Source organism: Palaemon carinicauda, chromosome 2 (assembly GCF_036898095.1).
Source record: "Palaemon carinicauda isolate YSFRI2023 chromosome 2, ASM3689809v2, whole genome shotgun sequence".
Classification (NCBI taxonomy): domain Eukaryota; kingdom Metazoa; phylum Arthropoda; class Malacostraca; order Decapoda; family Palaemonidae; genus Palaemon; species Palaemon carinicauda.
The window spans coordinates 27,280,587-27,295,586 of record NC_090726.1 but is presented as its reverse complement, the minus strand read 5'-3'; the positions used below and the strand labels follow the sequence as shown (position 1 = coordinate 27,295,586).

Below are 15,000 nucleotides of genomic sequence, written 5' to 3'. Positions count from 1 at the left end.
TGGGTTTCTCAACTGTGGAGCGTTGATACTAATTATTACTTTTGCTTTTCTCCTAAATATTTTTCGCCGGTCACCAGATTTAATATCATTCATCCTAACAGTAAATCAGTACAAGCATCAATCATCCTACCATTATATATATATATATATATATATATATATATATATATATATCTATATATATACCCATATATATATATATATATATATACCCATATATATATATATATATATATATATATATACCCACATATATATATATATATATATATATATATATATATATATATATATATATATATATATATATATATATATATATATATATATAGATGAACAACAAAACTATATATATATTTGCCAAAGAAGTAGAAATTAATTTTTAGAATAATTTTCAATTGATTACCATATCTCTACTTATTTAAAACTTATTTTTGTATCCCCAAACTGGATAGAGACGGCAAACGGCGTCGCAAAGAACGTCAAAGTGGGGCTGACGCTGTTCCAGTTTGAAGGAAACGTGGCATTGCGTCAGATCTTGACACCTTTGACTGGAACAACTTTCCTGCTTACTATATGTGCCTCTCGGAATATTATGGATATTTTCCAAAAGGTAACCTTTGTTCTACGTCTCCCCAGACTCTCATTCATGTCATTTTCAGGCATAAATTTTATTCTGCATTTACATTTTTCTATTAATAATTTGTAATTGGCATCCAACACTCCCGTCCATAATAAAAGGGTTGCTGAATAATTTTTTCAATAATTCTCATTTAGTCTTCGCCAGACAAGTCAGTTTTCTTGTCCTGTTTTTGAACAGACAATGGTAAAGTCCTTTATTCAAATGCTCCTCTACTAATCTTCTCACATACTGGCAACATAACATATATTTATACAAAAACGTAAACAAAATATGTCCCTCCTAATATTTCGTAATTCATAGTTCCCATTTATTCTCATCAACATATTTTCCCTTTATCCACTCAATATTTTTTTTCTTGTAAGCTCCCTTACTCCCTTCTAATAATTCTAAAAGTTTCTGTTTACTATTTCTCTCAATACATTTCCTTTGCAGACATTAGTAACTCACATCTTCGTTCTTTGTGGAAATTTTTCTTTATTTTATGGACTTTCACGTAATCACATTACCTTACACTTAATAACTTTAATTTCTAATTAACTTTCTACAAAACTCCGCTGGTCAGAATGAAGTTTCCCAGTTATATCATCTCGGAAATGGTCCCTCAAGCAAAGTTATTTTACACAGCATATGGTGCAATGTGATAGTTAATTCCCAAAGCTGTATGTAGGTAGGTGGATGCTCCCAAAAGAATGGCCAAGGGCTCTTTATTATAAAAGTTTTGGAGAAATTAACTACTAAAGCCACTGGCAATATGGTTAGATAATTTACATTCTTTTTACTATTTACTAAATGTTCCTCCTCATGTACATCAGTCTTTCTGTGTTAAAAGTACTTGAATTAGTTGCATCCTTTTCTTCAGTTATAATGATTATGATTGACAGCATCAACCGAAGATTGTCATATGAGAGAAAAGCGTTTAAAATAGACGTATTTTTCTAATATTACAAAATCCCAAATTATGCCAATGGGAGTGCGAGCGTAATACATGGGTTTATGTAGGAATATTTACTGACTAATGCTGAAATATATCTATTGTATTATAGATAATTAACGTACCAGAGGGTGACTTTACATCTTATCTGTTTGATACAGTTAGTTGTCAAGCTATACCAAGCATTTGTAGGCACCTACTCTATATATTGTATTGAATATTATGAACTTGCTCATGCAGAAATATTTTATATTATCTAGATCCGAGATTTCCACCTGGAGAGCCACTTGGTGAAATGGCTCCTTATTATGGAAGATGAAACTGAAAGAGACGGAGTTATTTCCTGGCTAGATGGTATCTTGAATGAAGGTACCCAAGTAACTATTATTTCCAAAAATCCAGAAGTCTATTTCGATGTGTTTACTTCCCATGTCACCCTCCACGGTGCCACAGGGTAAGTGATATTTTTTTTTTCTTTTTTTTCTCATGGGGTCTTTATTACAGTGTGAGAGTTCAAGACAAAAAGATTTGTCCTTCATCCCCAATCGAGCTGTGCCTGTTCTTAATCCTGTTACTTATGCTGTTGTTGATTCTAAATTTTGTGGTGATGAAACTATTACTTGCGGTCTTGTTGATAGTGCTAAATGTTTCCAAAGCTGTTTCCATATAAATATTTTCATCATTTTAATAAATGAATGAAGTATTCTAAACTACCAACGCTTATTCTCTTGAAAGAATTTATGAAAACGTATGTATTTAACTATCAAGGTTATGCTTAATTCATAGCTCATCATGATAAACAGTCGACCATTGAAGCGTTCAATCATTGACTCTAACTAGGTCAGATTTGTCCAGATTATGAGACAGTGGGCATGGTCGGAGATTATGAGTGATTGTCTGGGTATTTTCTCCACATTTGTAAAACTGGTCAGTTTTAAGGCTCCATTTAATCCGATTGTCCCCTGTCCTGGTCATTCAAGCTCTAGCTCTGTTGAGGGCACACCAATCACGTCTCGGAAGTAGTGCCCCATTAGCAATTTCTTCACTGAGGTACTGCACTGCGTTGTTGGGGTGTAGTCCCCTAATAAAGTTCCTCTATTGATATATTCTATCATTCTGTGCTGGTATTTGGGCTGGAAGTCCCTCCACAGTGGCAAAACTCTTCCTTGACATAAGTCTACTTAGAACTGGCATGAGAGAATGTAGTGGGTGTCTAGTCCAAGATATTTTATTTTTTATTTTTTTTTCAAATGCCTCCTGATTTATTGAGGGGCAACAACAGCAATTTTGTAGAGGATGCTGATGGGAGTGGGACAAAGTGTCCTTGTGATGATTCTAGATGTCTCGTTGATCATAGGATTTATTTTCTTAGCATGCAATGATTTGTTCTACACTGGTAAACAGTACTCAGTTGGTGCATAGGGCAGGGCAAAGGCAGTTGTTCTTAGTGTGTGAGCATTAGCTCCCCACTGGGTTACAGCTATTTTTTTTTTTTTTTTTTTTTTTTTTTTTTTTTTTTTTTTTTTTTTTTTTTTTTTTTTTTTTAAAGCAGGGGATTACGAGAACCGACCTTCCATTATAGTTTTTGATGATGGGCAGAAAAATTACAAAGTTCTTTCCATAGTTGCCCATCGGTACACTGGAAACTGGTGATGTTTCGGCGCCTCCCCACGCCAGAGGATTTTGAGTTTGCGATTTGCTTCTGTTTCTCAGGTGAAATGCACATACATGAGTATTAAGTGGGTTTGGATTCAAGGACCACTCGTCATAGTACTGCCCCATTTGTTCTAGGGAAGTAGATAGTCTTGTATCAACTTCTGGAAAAGTGGTGGCTTACGTGGTCAGCCATAGATCGTCTGTATAGAGGAATCTGTAGAAATTTGATGTGGCAGGGTTGATCATTAGAATTTATATTGAATTGCAGTGGCACAAGGACTGAGACATGAGGGGCATTCTTTTGTGCTTACCATAAGTTTTTAGTGCCATTCATCTCTACATGAAATTTGCGGTTTTATTTGAGGCTTCGGATTATATCCACTATAGTCTAGTTTTTCAACGTTTTGAATAGTTTTAGAGGTAGGCCTCTGTGAATCACAGTGTCCTCTGTAGCTGTTAAGTCTATGAACACTCCTCCGGTGATTTATCTCTGTTCAAACCTGTCATCTATGTACTGGGTTAGGTTGAGTACCTAACCACAGCAAGAGCAAACTGGTCTGGGGTGAGGAGGTTGTCTACTGAATTTGAAATTCTTTTTAGTTTAATCTCTCTTAAAGTTCACAGAGTACATAATAATGATACAGGTCTATAGCTCATTTGGTTTGTTGGATTTTTGTTCAGTTTCAGGAGGGCACCTACTTTTGTTTTTGTTTTAACTCATGGGTGATTTCTTTGTTTTTATACATGAATTAATGAGAGTCATCATCCACTGTTGTGCCTTTGGCCTGAGGTGTTTAAGGAACTCATTCAAAATCCCATTTATTCCTGCTGCCTTGTTTGACTCTATCAATTCGACTTCTTTCGTCAGTTCATTTAAGGTAAAGGGTGGGAAGATGTCATTTCCATCTGATGGGGCTGCCTTCGTCTCCGTGTGTTGTGTCTTTCTTTGGCGCCATTCTTTGTTTTTTGGTCGGTCATATATCATCAGTTGATGTGCGCTCTCATTGGAGTTTACATCTGTTACTCGTTGTGGTGGTCTCTTCTTGAAATTGAGTTTTCTGGCAGTTAACCATGCTTGTTACTATTGTGAATCATATCCAGGTTTATTAGGAAGTCATGACATCGTTGCTGATTCTCTTAGCTCACCATTTCAATGGTGTCTAAGCTGAATATGTCTTCATTGTATGAGGAGATGTAATTCTTATACAGTTCTTTAATTTGGTCAATCATTTAAGGAATATACTTCTTTCTGCAGCCTCTAGTTATATTCTGTTCAGCTGATTTCAATAATTGTTTGACAAATTCTTCATAATGACTTGGTTGAGGTGGTATGATGTCAATTTACTGTTCAATCATTTCAGTAAAGGCTTCAAGGCTGTCCATATTGCTTTCCTCAAGTTGAATCTTGTGAGATATTTTGATTGCCTGGATCTTATTACTTGGTCAAATTCAATTTGTACTGGACAGTGCTGGGACCTTGGTATATGTACTAGAACTGATCATGTAGAGAGAATGAAACCTGTGGAATTGATGAATATAAGGTCTGAATATGATTCCCTCCCCAATCTTCTGTTGGTGAATGTTGGGGGAATAGTATGACCCTCCAACCTTTTCCAGAGCCCATGAAATGACCTTTTCTCCATTTGCATCCTCGTCTCCATATCCCCAATTCGTACTTTGGCTCTTAAAATACTCAATCATCAGATTCATTTTCTCTTGAAAGTCTTAGGTAGAGGGACATTCAAATGGTTCATTGGGAGGTTTGTATATAGATATGACGTTCAAGTCTTCTGTCTCCACATTGAGGATTTCAGGGGGACCATTTTGAATTTTAGCATTTCTCATTACTAGGGACTTGTCTTTCATTAATATAGTACTGCCATATGTATGCCAGCAACATCAATAGCTAGGTGCATTCCCGGAAAAGTGGGATGTTCGGCGAGTTCCTTCTATGTACAGGATATCTGGCTGCATCTCAGCCAGAATCTTTGCTTTGCTGCCTGGAAAGTCTCTGATTATGTGGCTGATTATTATCTTTATATTGTCAACAGGCCGAAGGTTTATTATTTTACCACCCACTATCTTGCAATGGTTTGATCTGTATTGGTGTGTAGTGTTAGGACTGGTCTCCTTACGGATTAAAGAGGTCATGACGTGAACGTTCCAAACTTGAAGTCAGGACTTCTCAATAATAAGGCTCAATACTACACAGTATTCTAGAAGTTTTATTCCAGCCGTGACCAAGATGTGGACTGATCTTCCTAATCGGGTAGTTGAATCAGTAGAGCATCAAAAGTTGAAACTTGCAGCAAATGTTTTATGCTCCAAAAATTATTATAATGCATCCCAATAGAACAAAAAGTTCTTCCTTCGAACTAATTGTCGGAAAATCAATATTAAACTATCAATCAATGTACTCGTAGATATGTTAACGATTTATGCTATTATGTTTCGTGTTATGAAAGAATAAAGCAGTAATATTATTGCTCTATCTTCATGTGCATTTAAAACCGGCAATCCACCATTTAATACATATTTTACTTCTAAGGTTTTCATACCGTGGACTATGGGACAGAAGTTCAGGCAGACTCCTCCCTCTACTAATCCGTGATGACCTTCATCTTTACCTCAATATGAAAGGACGAATGCTGACCGTGACAGCTTTGAATGTGTGGCCATTCTTTGCGTTTGGGAAGCAGTACCCAGACGGGAGCTACGAAGCTAAAGAGGGCATTGACGTTAGGATAATAGACACCTTGAGTTATGCTTTGAATTTCACGTAAGTAGTTATTATTATTTTTTATTTATAATTCCTGTCGATGCTATTATTATCGTGAATGTTATTACTATTAATTAAAAAGGGTAGGCTCCACTTTGGAGAGCTGATCTTTGCCAATTTTTTTTCTTTGCTAAAAGTCTTCAATTGGCCTGGAAGAATACTGTGATACGTGTAGAGTTCATATCCAGCCTCTATAATGCGCCCCATGGTCGTCAAGGCCTTATGTTCATAGTAAAAATAAGAAATATCATTAGTAATTGTGTAATTTTTATAGTATATCTCTCAAAAATTGGTCGAAGTCATTTTCTAATATCAGTTTCATCAAAGAAAACTTGGCAAGGGGTTACTATGAGATTATCTCCAATTTTCCTGTGTCATCAGAAAAAAATCGCTTTTTCTCGTTTTTTTTTCTTTTTTTTTTTCCAGGAGAGGGGTGTATTTCTTTGCTTGTCCTTCTTTTATGCCTTAAATAATATAATTTTTGGATGTTTTAGGCTATCAAGTGACATAATAACTACAAACTCAAAGAAGGTTTTGTCCCTAAATCGAGATTTTAATTTTTGGTGAATATTTATTTCTAGGTATCGCTCCATCATCGGCTTGGCTTTCACTAAAGTTATTGCTCGTTTTTTTTTTCTTGCTGTGTGCTTATTTACTGTTCGATTTTGATAAAACTCTGTGTGCATGTTCCAGGTGGATATACAAACATGCCTACAGACCGAATTTCTATTCAAGACAGTAGTTTCTCACCGATCACCAAATAACATTTAGTACAATGGCCCCAGATTTCACATTTTTATTCATAAAATAATTTATTTTTTCTGTAGGATGATAAAACTCACAGAGGATATGCCTTATCATAGTGCTAATAATGCCTGAAAATTTCATTAGCGTGTCTTGATTAGTGTATTTTTGGGAAATATTTTTACGATTGGAACCCCTTCAAAGTGGAGCCTACCTTTTTGTTATTATTGTTGTTGCTATTGCTGTTAAAAATATATGCTATATTGAGAGAAACCCATCATGAGAGGAACAGTAAACTATAATTTACTCATTTCTTGAATTATGTGTACATTTAGCTTCCAACTGATAAGAAATGTACGAAAATATTCCTCGTTAAAAATGTCTTGCAAAGCTACAGATTCTGACTATTCATTTCGGACTTTTTTTCATAATTATTATACATTAAAAAAAAAAACTGGGAAATAAGATTCGGAATAATAGTATTCCTATATATAACTGTAAAACCTTTAAAATCGTTAATTAATGCTAGGAAGATGAAGCTAATTGAGATTTTTAGTTATTGGGCGTAAATTAATTCATTTATGTTCTTTAAGACTCTGATTAAATTATTACTTTATGTCGCATTTTACACACACACACACACACACACACACACACACACACACATATATATATATATATATATATATATATATATATATATATATATATATATATATATATATGTGTGTGTGTGTGTGTGTGTGTGTGTGTGTGTGTGTGTGTGTAAAATGCGACATAAAGTAATAATTTAATCAGAGTCTTAAAGAACATAAATGAATTAATTTACGCCCAATAACTAAAAATCTCAATTAGCTTCATCTTCCTAGCATTAATTAACGATTTTAAAGGTTTTACAGTTATATATAGGAATACTATTATTCCGAATCTTATGTGTGTGTGTGTGTGTGTGTGTGTGTGTGTGTGTGTGCGCGTACATTAATCGACTAGCTTTAATGTCTGTAATTGTCATTATTGTCAGGACTAATATTGTGTAAGATTACGCACTAAATCTTAAGACCCGAAAAAGTAAAGACTTGAAAATATTACAAAAACACTTCATAGTTTGGGGGGTTTAAAAAGTCTTACAAAATGCCACAATATGTTTCAGCATATTTGTTGTTAAGGAAATCCCTAAATTATTTTAAGACACGAGAAAAAGAACATGGATATACATTCAGGTTGTCTTGAAGGGCCTTAGTATAAAAACTTAAGAAAAGGCTTAGGATTATGTCATCATGAATTCATATTTTACGATTTTATTTAACAATATAGAGACCGACTGCACACAGATAAGAGTAATTATTTTCCCTCTTGAGAATGATATGTATTCATCCATGTCTGCTTGTTTGTTTGTGAACAATTTTACACATAAAACTACAGTACCGATTTTGACCATACTAAATAATCATGTTGGGTATGACCTAAGGATAAATCTGTACCATTTTGGATAAACTACATCAAAGTACAAGTACGCAGTAGAGAACATGTCATCACCATGCTAGAATAGGATCATTTTACTCATAGCTTAAAAATCTAATGAATTTGTCCTTGGGTCATAACGCACTTGTCCACCAAATATCACTGACATTAGTTCAGGGGATTTTGCGTAATGTTGTTTACAAAAAGAAAAAAAATAGTCTTATTTTGGTTTTAATTCCACTGCGTATTTGCACTTCGATGTTTTTTTTTTTTTTAAATCTAATGGATTTATCCATACAGAATAAAAATAATGTAATTGGCGGATAAAGTATTACTATTACAGTTATGAAATGAAATTATTATGATGATTCTTTTATGCAGAATTTTGATATAAATGAAGTTTTCAATTATACAACCACCATTAGCTACCATTTTCAAATTTATACAGCATGATGGCAAAAAATACAACAGAATTAGCAACGTTTCAAGTACTCTATACTATGAGAAGTTCAACTTTAAATGAATATCACTTCATTAGTGTAACCAACAACATTATTAACTTTGAGTCATTTTACCCTGCGATATTCGGAAAATCGCACTAAAATTGAATGCGACATCACTTTATCAGAAACGATGACGACATTGAATCTTTGTTATCATCTTTCAAGTATCTAATGGTGCGGCAAAGCTTAAAACCCACTTTCTATAATTCTTTCTTTAACTGTGCCACTAATATTGGCAATTTTCTGAAATTATATAAGGAAAGTACTAAGTACTGAATTATTTTAGGGGTTATTACTGAAATACAGGCAACGTTCGTTCACATACTACCTTATACCATATATGAGATGTCACATCGTCCATTGGTTAAATGATACCTTGGGGTATATGCCAAGCCATAAAATTATGCCTGGCGGTATTACTGAGAATTAATAAGCAACATTTATATTTTACCTTCTATAACAGGTATCGCGTTGTCCGTCCGCCAGATGGTGCTTGGGGATATCCCCAACCTGATGGGACAGTGACTGGCATGATTGGGATGGTTGCGAGACGCGAAGCTCACTTGGCTATTACAATCATCGCCATAAATGGTAATAATACTAGCAATGTACCAAGTAAGAATATTTGCCGTTGTGGTAGAAGATATATAGTTCTACTATTATCATCCTTCAAATAAGAACAAGAAGATGAGGAAGTAGTAGTGGTAGTAGTAGTGGATGTCGCTGTTTTAGTAGTTATAATAGTAAATGCCATAAATAGTAATAGTATCGGAAATAGATCTGAAAAAATGCAATTCTTCGTAGATGTAATAAATAGGTTACCATTGACTGATGTAGTCAATACATTTGCATATATAGACTGACTACCACATCATATATCATGAACATCCGAGGGTCGATGTGGAGAGTATTAGAACATTGTTGAGTGTGGAGGGTAGTAGAGAAAAAGCAGTAAGATGTGAAAGCGGGGTAGAGTGTAATGCCAGGCTGACACTTGCACGACTTTTTGCCACGAATTTGTCGTGGCAAGTCGTGGCACGAACTGGAAAATAAAAAAAAAATGAAAATTACCTCAGACTCACAGCTCACCTGTCCACATTGACACAAACTGTCCCGGCGAGTTTACAACGAGTTCATGCATAGTTTTAGCATAGTTTGCGCACTTCCCACATCGTCCCGGCGAGTTCACGAACAGTTCGCGCATAGTTCACGCCGCGTTCACAAAATTTTGTCGTGACCAAAATTTTGAACATTTCAAAATTCTCGTCACGACATGCCATGATGTCACGACAGGTTCATGACGTGTTCACTCCAGTTCACGACTCGAGTCGTGATAATGCGTGCCACAAATTCGTGCAAGTGTCAGGGTACCTTAAGGGAAATTTTCAGTGCAGGTTTATCCGGTTGAAGTTAATTGCAAAATTTTCCACCTTTGGAAATAACATTTGTTCTAAATGGGCCAGTAATATGCATCAGGGTATTTTCGACTCATATTATTTGTAGTTGATTCCTTGGATGAAAACTATTATTGTAGTAAGGATGTAAATAATCAAACCTAAAAGGACACCAATCTTTATTTGCTGATGAAAGAAATTTCTTGTCCTATCTATTCATATGCACATAATTCTAGATGCACATGATAAACATAATCAGATTAAAAGAATATCCTAACTCATACAATCTCACTTGTGATTTTTGAATAAACGTCTTATTCTATTTTCAGAGAAAAGAGAAGAAGTCGTTGACTTCACCATTGGGTATTACCGTGGTTTCCTCAAGATCTACTCAAGAGCTCCCAAACAGAAGAACAGGGCATTAGCGGTCCTGTCTTCCTTTACATTGCAGGTATTGCTTTATTTGTGTGTGTGCCATTATTTTCTCTAAAATAATCTCTCATGGCTCGAAACTAGATCAAGTTTGAACCAAAAAGGTGCAATGTTGTAGGCATGAGTAAAATTATTGGTAAACTATATAGATGAATATTATGTATCAGCAGGAATCTCTTTTCATTTGAAGTTGAATATTTAGCAAGTAAATTTGTTGGCATTCTGTCATATTCTACATTGATGAGATGACATTTATGCAGAGAGAGTAGCATCATCTCCATGTGCAACGGGCTTGTTTTCTAGTCCATACCACACGTCATGCGTATATATCAGGAAAGGTAATGGGACAAGAACACAAATCTAAGGAACTACCACATTCCTATACTCACTATTGTTCCAATCAAGAATAACTCTTTACAATAGAACTTGAAATTTCAATGATGATGTAGAAAAGACCCACCTAGTCCCAACTGCTAGACTTTGAAAACAAAGGCAGCACTAAAATCAACCCCCATTCACACAAACTTCCTGACCATAATCAAAGAATTTCTATACAGTATTGAAAATAGTAAGAAGGGCATTGCATGTTTCAAGGTCTTTCCAAAAGCCAAATTGCAGACTAGGGAACAGATGATTACCTTTAGCATACCTATTTAAAAATTTGGACAAAAGATATCCAAAATGTTTAGATAATGTAAAAGCTATGGAAATTGGGCGGTAATATGCAGGGCTAGAGCTACCACAAACACCTTTACATGATGGAGTAACATTATCCATTCCCTAGTAAGTGCAAAAAGAACCTCTTCTTTCTAATTTTATAAAAACTAATGGAAACTACCCTTTGAGTCTACACCCCAATAAACATCAAGGTCTGTCAGGGGTGTTTTGATTTCACGAGATCGAAAAGCTAAACTAGTTAGTTTAGCCATATGAAAAGTGGCAGGAGAAAGATCAAGCTTTTGATTTCTCTGCTTACTATCAAACACATCAGCCGAAAGAGTTGGCTATTCCTTTGGTCAGTGAGTGACAAAGCCATCTTGTTTAAGTAACAAGGGAACAATTATGTCTATACCAAAATGTAGATTCAACGGTAGCCCACCACTTATGTTCCTGGGTCAATCCAGAAAGGGTTTCATTTATGGTATAATTGTATTCCTTTTCTTTTGAAGCATAAACTCTCTGTGAAAGAGCACTTATGTGAGTATAGTTATTCCAAATCAAATATGATATGTTACCCTTCTAAAGATGAGAGGTTTCCCGATTCTCTAAATGAGCACGTCTAAAATCATCATTAATCTAGAGGTTGTCTTTCACTAGGTATTTTAACTTGTGAGTAGTATTACGCCTATTAATTTTCATTCAAGAGAACAACAGGCTGAATACTTATATGCAATTGCGATCAATTCAAATGCAGAATATCACCCAAAATGCCATTCCAGTCTGCTTTAGAGTATACAGTCTTACTTACTAACGAAATCATGGCATGATCAGGTTCCTCAACTTGAGAACAAACCTTAAATGTTATAAAATCTGAATTTCATTACATCCACATTCATAACAAGAATTAGGAGAAGCAGTGTACTCAGTCCTAATATACCCAGACAATCCCTTTGCCCTAAGGATAATTCTAGAATGCGATTGATAACTCCACACCCTGTATTACCCCGCAAGTGACTAAACACCAGGTATATAATTAAGTAACTAGGTTGTCAGAGCCACAATTATTTTTCTTTAGCAGTAGACGGAAGTTGTTTCCACTTCGCTTTTCTACATTCTTTGGAATGCAAAAATAATAATAATGATGCACTACTATTAAGATTACTATAATGATGATTCCATCGTGTCTGATACAGGTATGGATGTGCATCATGGCTGCAACCATAGTCACAGGATTACTGGCCTACCTAACTGTGGATGCGTTAGATGCCAATCGTAAGGAAACGTCACATCTTGGGAGAGCTCAAGACTACGTCTTCAGTATGTTTAGGAATCTGGTTGTTCAAGGAAATCGTCTTCATCCTCGGAAGTGGCCGGAAAGACTGATATTTCTGTCATGGTATTTCTTTTGCCTTATTGTGTCAGGTAAGATTATTGATTATGAAATTAGGTGTAACTGAAATATCTAGTATACAGCAATCTTCTCGAGTATACTTATGATTTGATCATATGTTTTGTGTTAGTATAAAGCAAGGTTGCCAGAAAAAGAGTAGAGGCTGCATTGAATGTGAGTGACTGCCACAAAGTGTAAGATTTAACAATGATTAATCGATATTTTCATTTCGTGTTGGTAGTTATCAGATTATAATCGATCTAAATAGCCTTTAAATATAAAGAGAAGCTTATCCAGGATATTCATCATTGCTAGTATTTTTAGTACTTATTAAAGGAGGCAAAATTACGTTCTTCTGTCACTTTCAAAGATTGGAATTTCTGTGATCTGTAACACATAGAGGTCAGTTTCCATAAGTTCATTGTTATATAAGATGTATAAAAAATCACCCTTAGGCTCTTATGGAAGTATGTTGAACCTAAATGAACAAATGCTTTATGACAAACAATGCCTACGGAGGATCTAATTAATTAAACTGAACACAAACTTTTCAACGAAAATGATACAATAATTATTCATACTAATCAGTACTATCGTAGATGCTTGCATGAAAACACTACAAGCTAACCGGACACGAGTTGTGTTTGATCTAGATTATTTATGCAACAGTAGTAATCTGTCTTATTTTGATTCCTATATTTAGATATTTATCTGAGCATTTTATTGCCATATTTCATAATTAAATTCACCATGATGATTCCAATATATATTTATCGATTTACTCCTCTTAGTCCTTTAAAGGACACTCCAAAATCAAACCATTGTTCTCTAGTCTTGGGTAGTGCCATAGCTTCTATACAATGGTCTCCCACTGTCTTGGGTTAGAGATCTCTTGTTCGAGGGTACACCCAGGCACACTATTCTATCTTGTTTCTCCTCCTTTTGCTATTTTGAAGTTTTTATCCTCTTGTTACTTTCATGTTTTTTATAGTTTATATATGAAAGATTTATTTTAATGTTATTATTTTTCTTAAACTTCTCCTGTAGTTTTACCTTATTTCTTTTCCTCACTGTGGCATTTTCCTTGTTGGAATCCTTGGACTTTTAGCATCCTGCTTTACCAGTTCAGGGTGTAGCCTAGCAAGTAATAATAATAATAATAATAATAATAATAATAATAATAATAATAATAATAATAATAATAATAATAATAATAATAATAATAATAATAATAATATGGTACTGATTAAAACCAGGACACATAAATTCTATCATTAGCACCAAGGATAATCATGGCAATTATCAATGATATTGTAAATTAATTTATGTCACATTTACAGTATTGCTTTTTATTTAATTCAAAGAAGGGAAATACGTACGGTAGCAGGTTTAAGAATTTAGATTTTCAGATATAGGTTCTAGATTTCATGATTTTAAAACTATTCTTGTTTATGAGATTTTATATTTCCTAAATATAATTTCATAACCATGAGAGATTTCGTACCAAATCGAAGTATAATCAACATTCATTTTCCACTGAATGGTTGAAGAGAAATTAATATCAAACCCATAAATCAAAACTTAAAAATAATAAGTTTATTTTTCATATTGATTAAATTTTAGAAGAGAATTAATTAGAAAACTATTTCAGCTTTATACTCAGGGATGCTGACAGCTGTCCTGGCTATTCCCTCCTACGAAAAGCCAATTGACTCTTTAGAAGACTTACCCAGAGCGGTGAAAGCTGGCTATACCATTGGCGTTATGGCAGACTCGACCAACGAATATCTTTTCAGGGTGAGACATTTAACCAGAGGAGACACACATGAAACTGCTCTTGCTAATTTACTTAATAATGAGGAACATAAAGTTTTTCTATATCGAATAAACACTATTTTATAAACATTGATTTAAGTAGAGGAGATATGAAACAATTTTTGCTGATTTAACTGATACTGAGGAGCGTAAAGATTTTCCCTCATCGAATAGATACTATTTTGTGAATATAGAAAGGTTGATGTCAACCATTGCAAAAATATTCGAATGGTTTTTTCGTATGATAATAACTGCATTTGAGTTGAAAATGGGTAAAATTCATGTTGTAGAATATAGGTATTTGTAAAGATAAAAAATATATTTTGTACAATATACGACAATACCCTACAATGATATTAACCCTCAAATTCAATATTTGAAAAAAAAAAAAAACTTGCTTCATGTACCAGATTCATTTACATGGCAGAGAGAGAGAGAGAGAGAGAGAGAGAGAGAGAGAGAGAGAGAGAGAGAGAGAGAGAGAGAGAGAGTTGCTCTTCCAAACAGATCTAATCAAGTAATACCCTATATGTTTGTACTATTTATAGAATATTATTTGCTCTCATATTCTTTTTCATAGGATCCCATTTAT

General features: G+C 34.4%; 1 protein-coding gene across 1 annotated transcript in view; it reads left to right on the top strand.

Moving 5' to 3' along the window:
• LOC137615661 (glutamate receptor ionotropic, delta-2-like) overlaps nucleotides 1-15,000 on the top strand; it is a 23,500-nt gene that overhangs the window by 1,693 nt on the left and 6,807 nt on the right. The window contains exons 4-10 of the mRNA XM_068345463.1: nucleotides 456-613; nucleotides 1,835-2,028; nucleotides 5,779-6,009; nucleotides 9,181-9,308; nucleotides 10,441-10,562; nucleotides 12,397-12,625; nucleotides 14,245-14,390. Coding sequence (XP_068201564.1) covers nucleotides 456-613; nucleotides 1,835-2,028; nucleotides 5,779-6,009; nucleotides 9,181-9,308; nucleotides 10,441-10,562; nucleotides 12,397-12,625; nucleotides 14,245-14,390 — 1,208 coding nt within the window. The remainder of the gene's footprint in view (nucleotides 1-455; nucleotides 614-1,834; nucleotides 2,029-5,778; nucleotides 6,010-9,180; nucleotides 9,309-10,440; nucleotides 10,563-12,396; nucleotides 12,626-14,244; nucleotides 14,391-15,000) is intronic.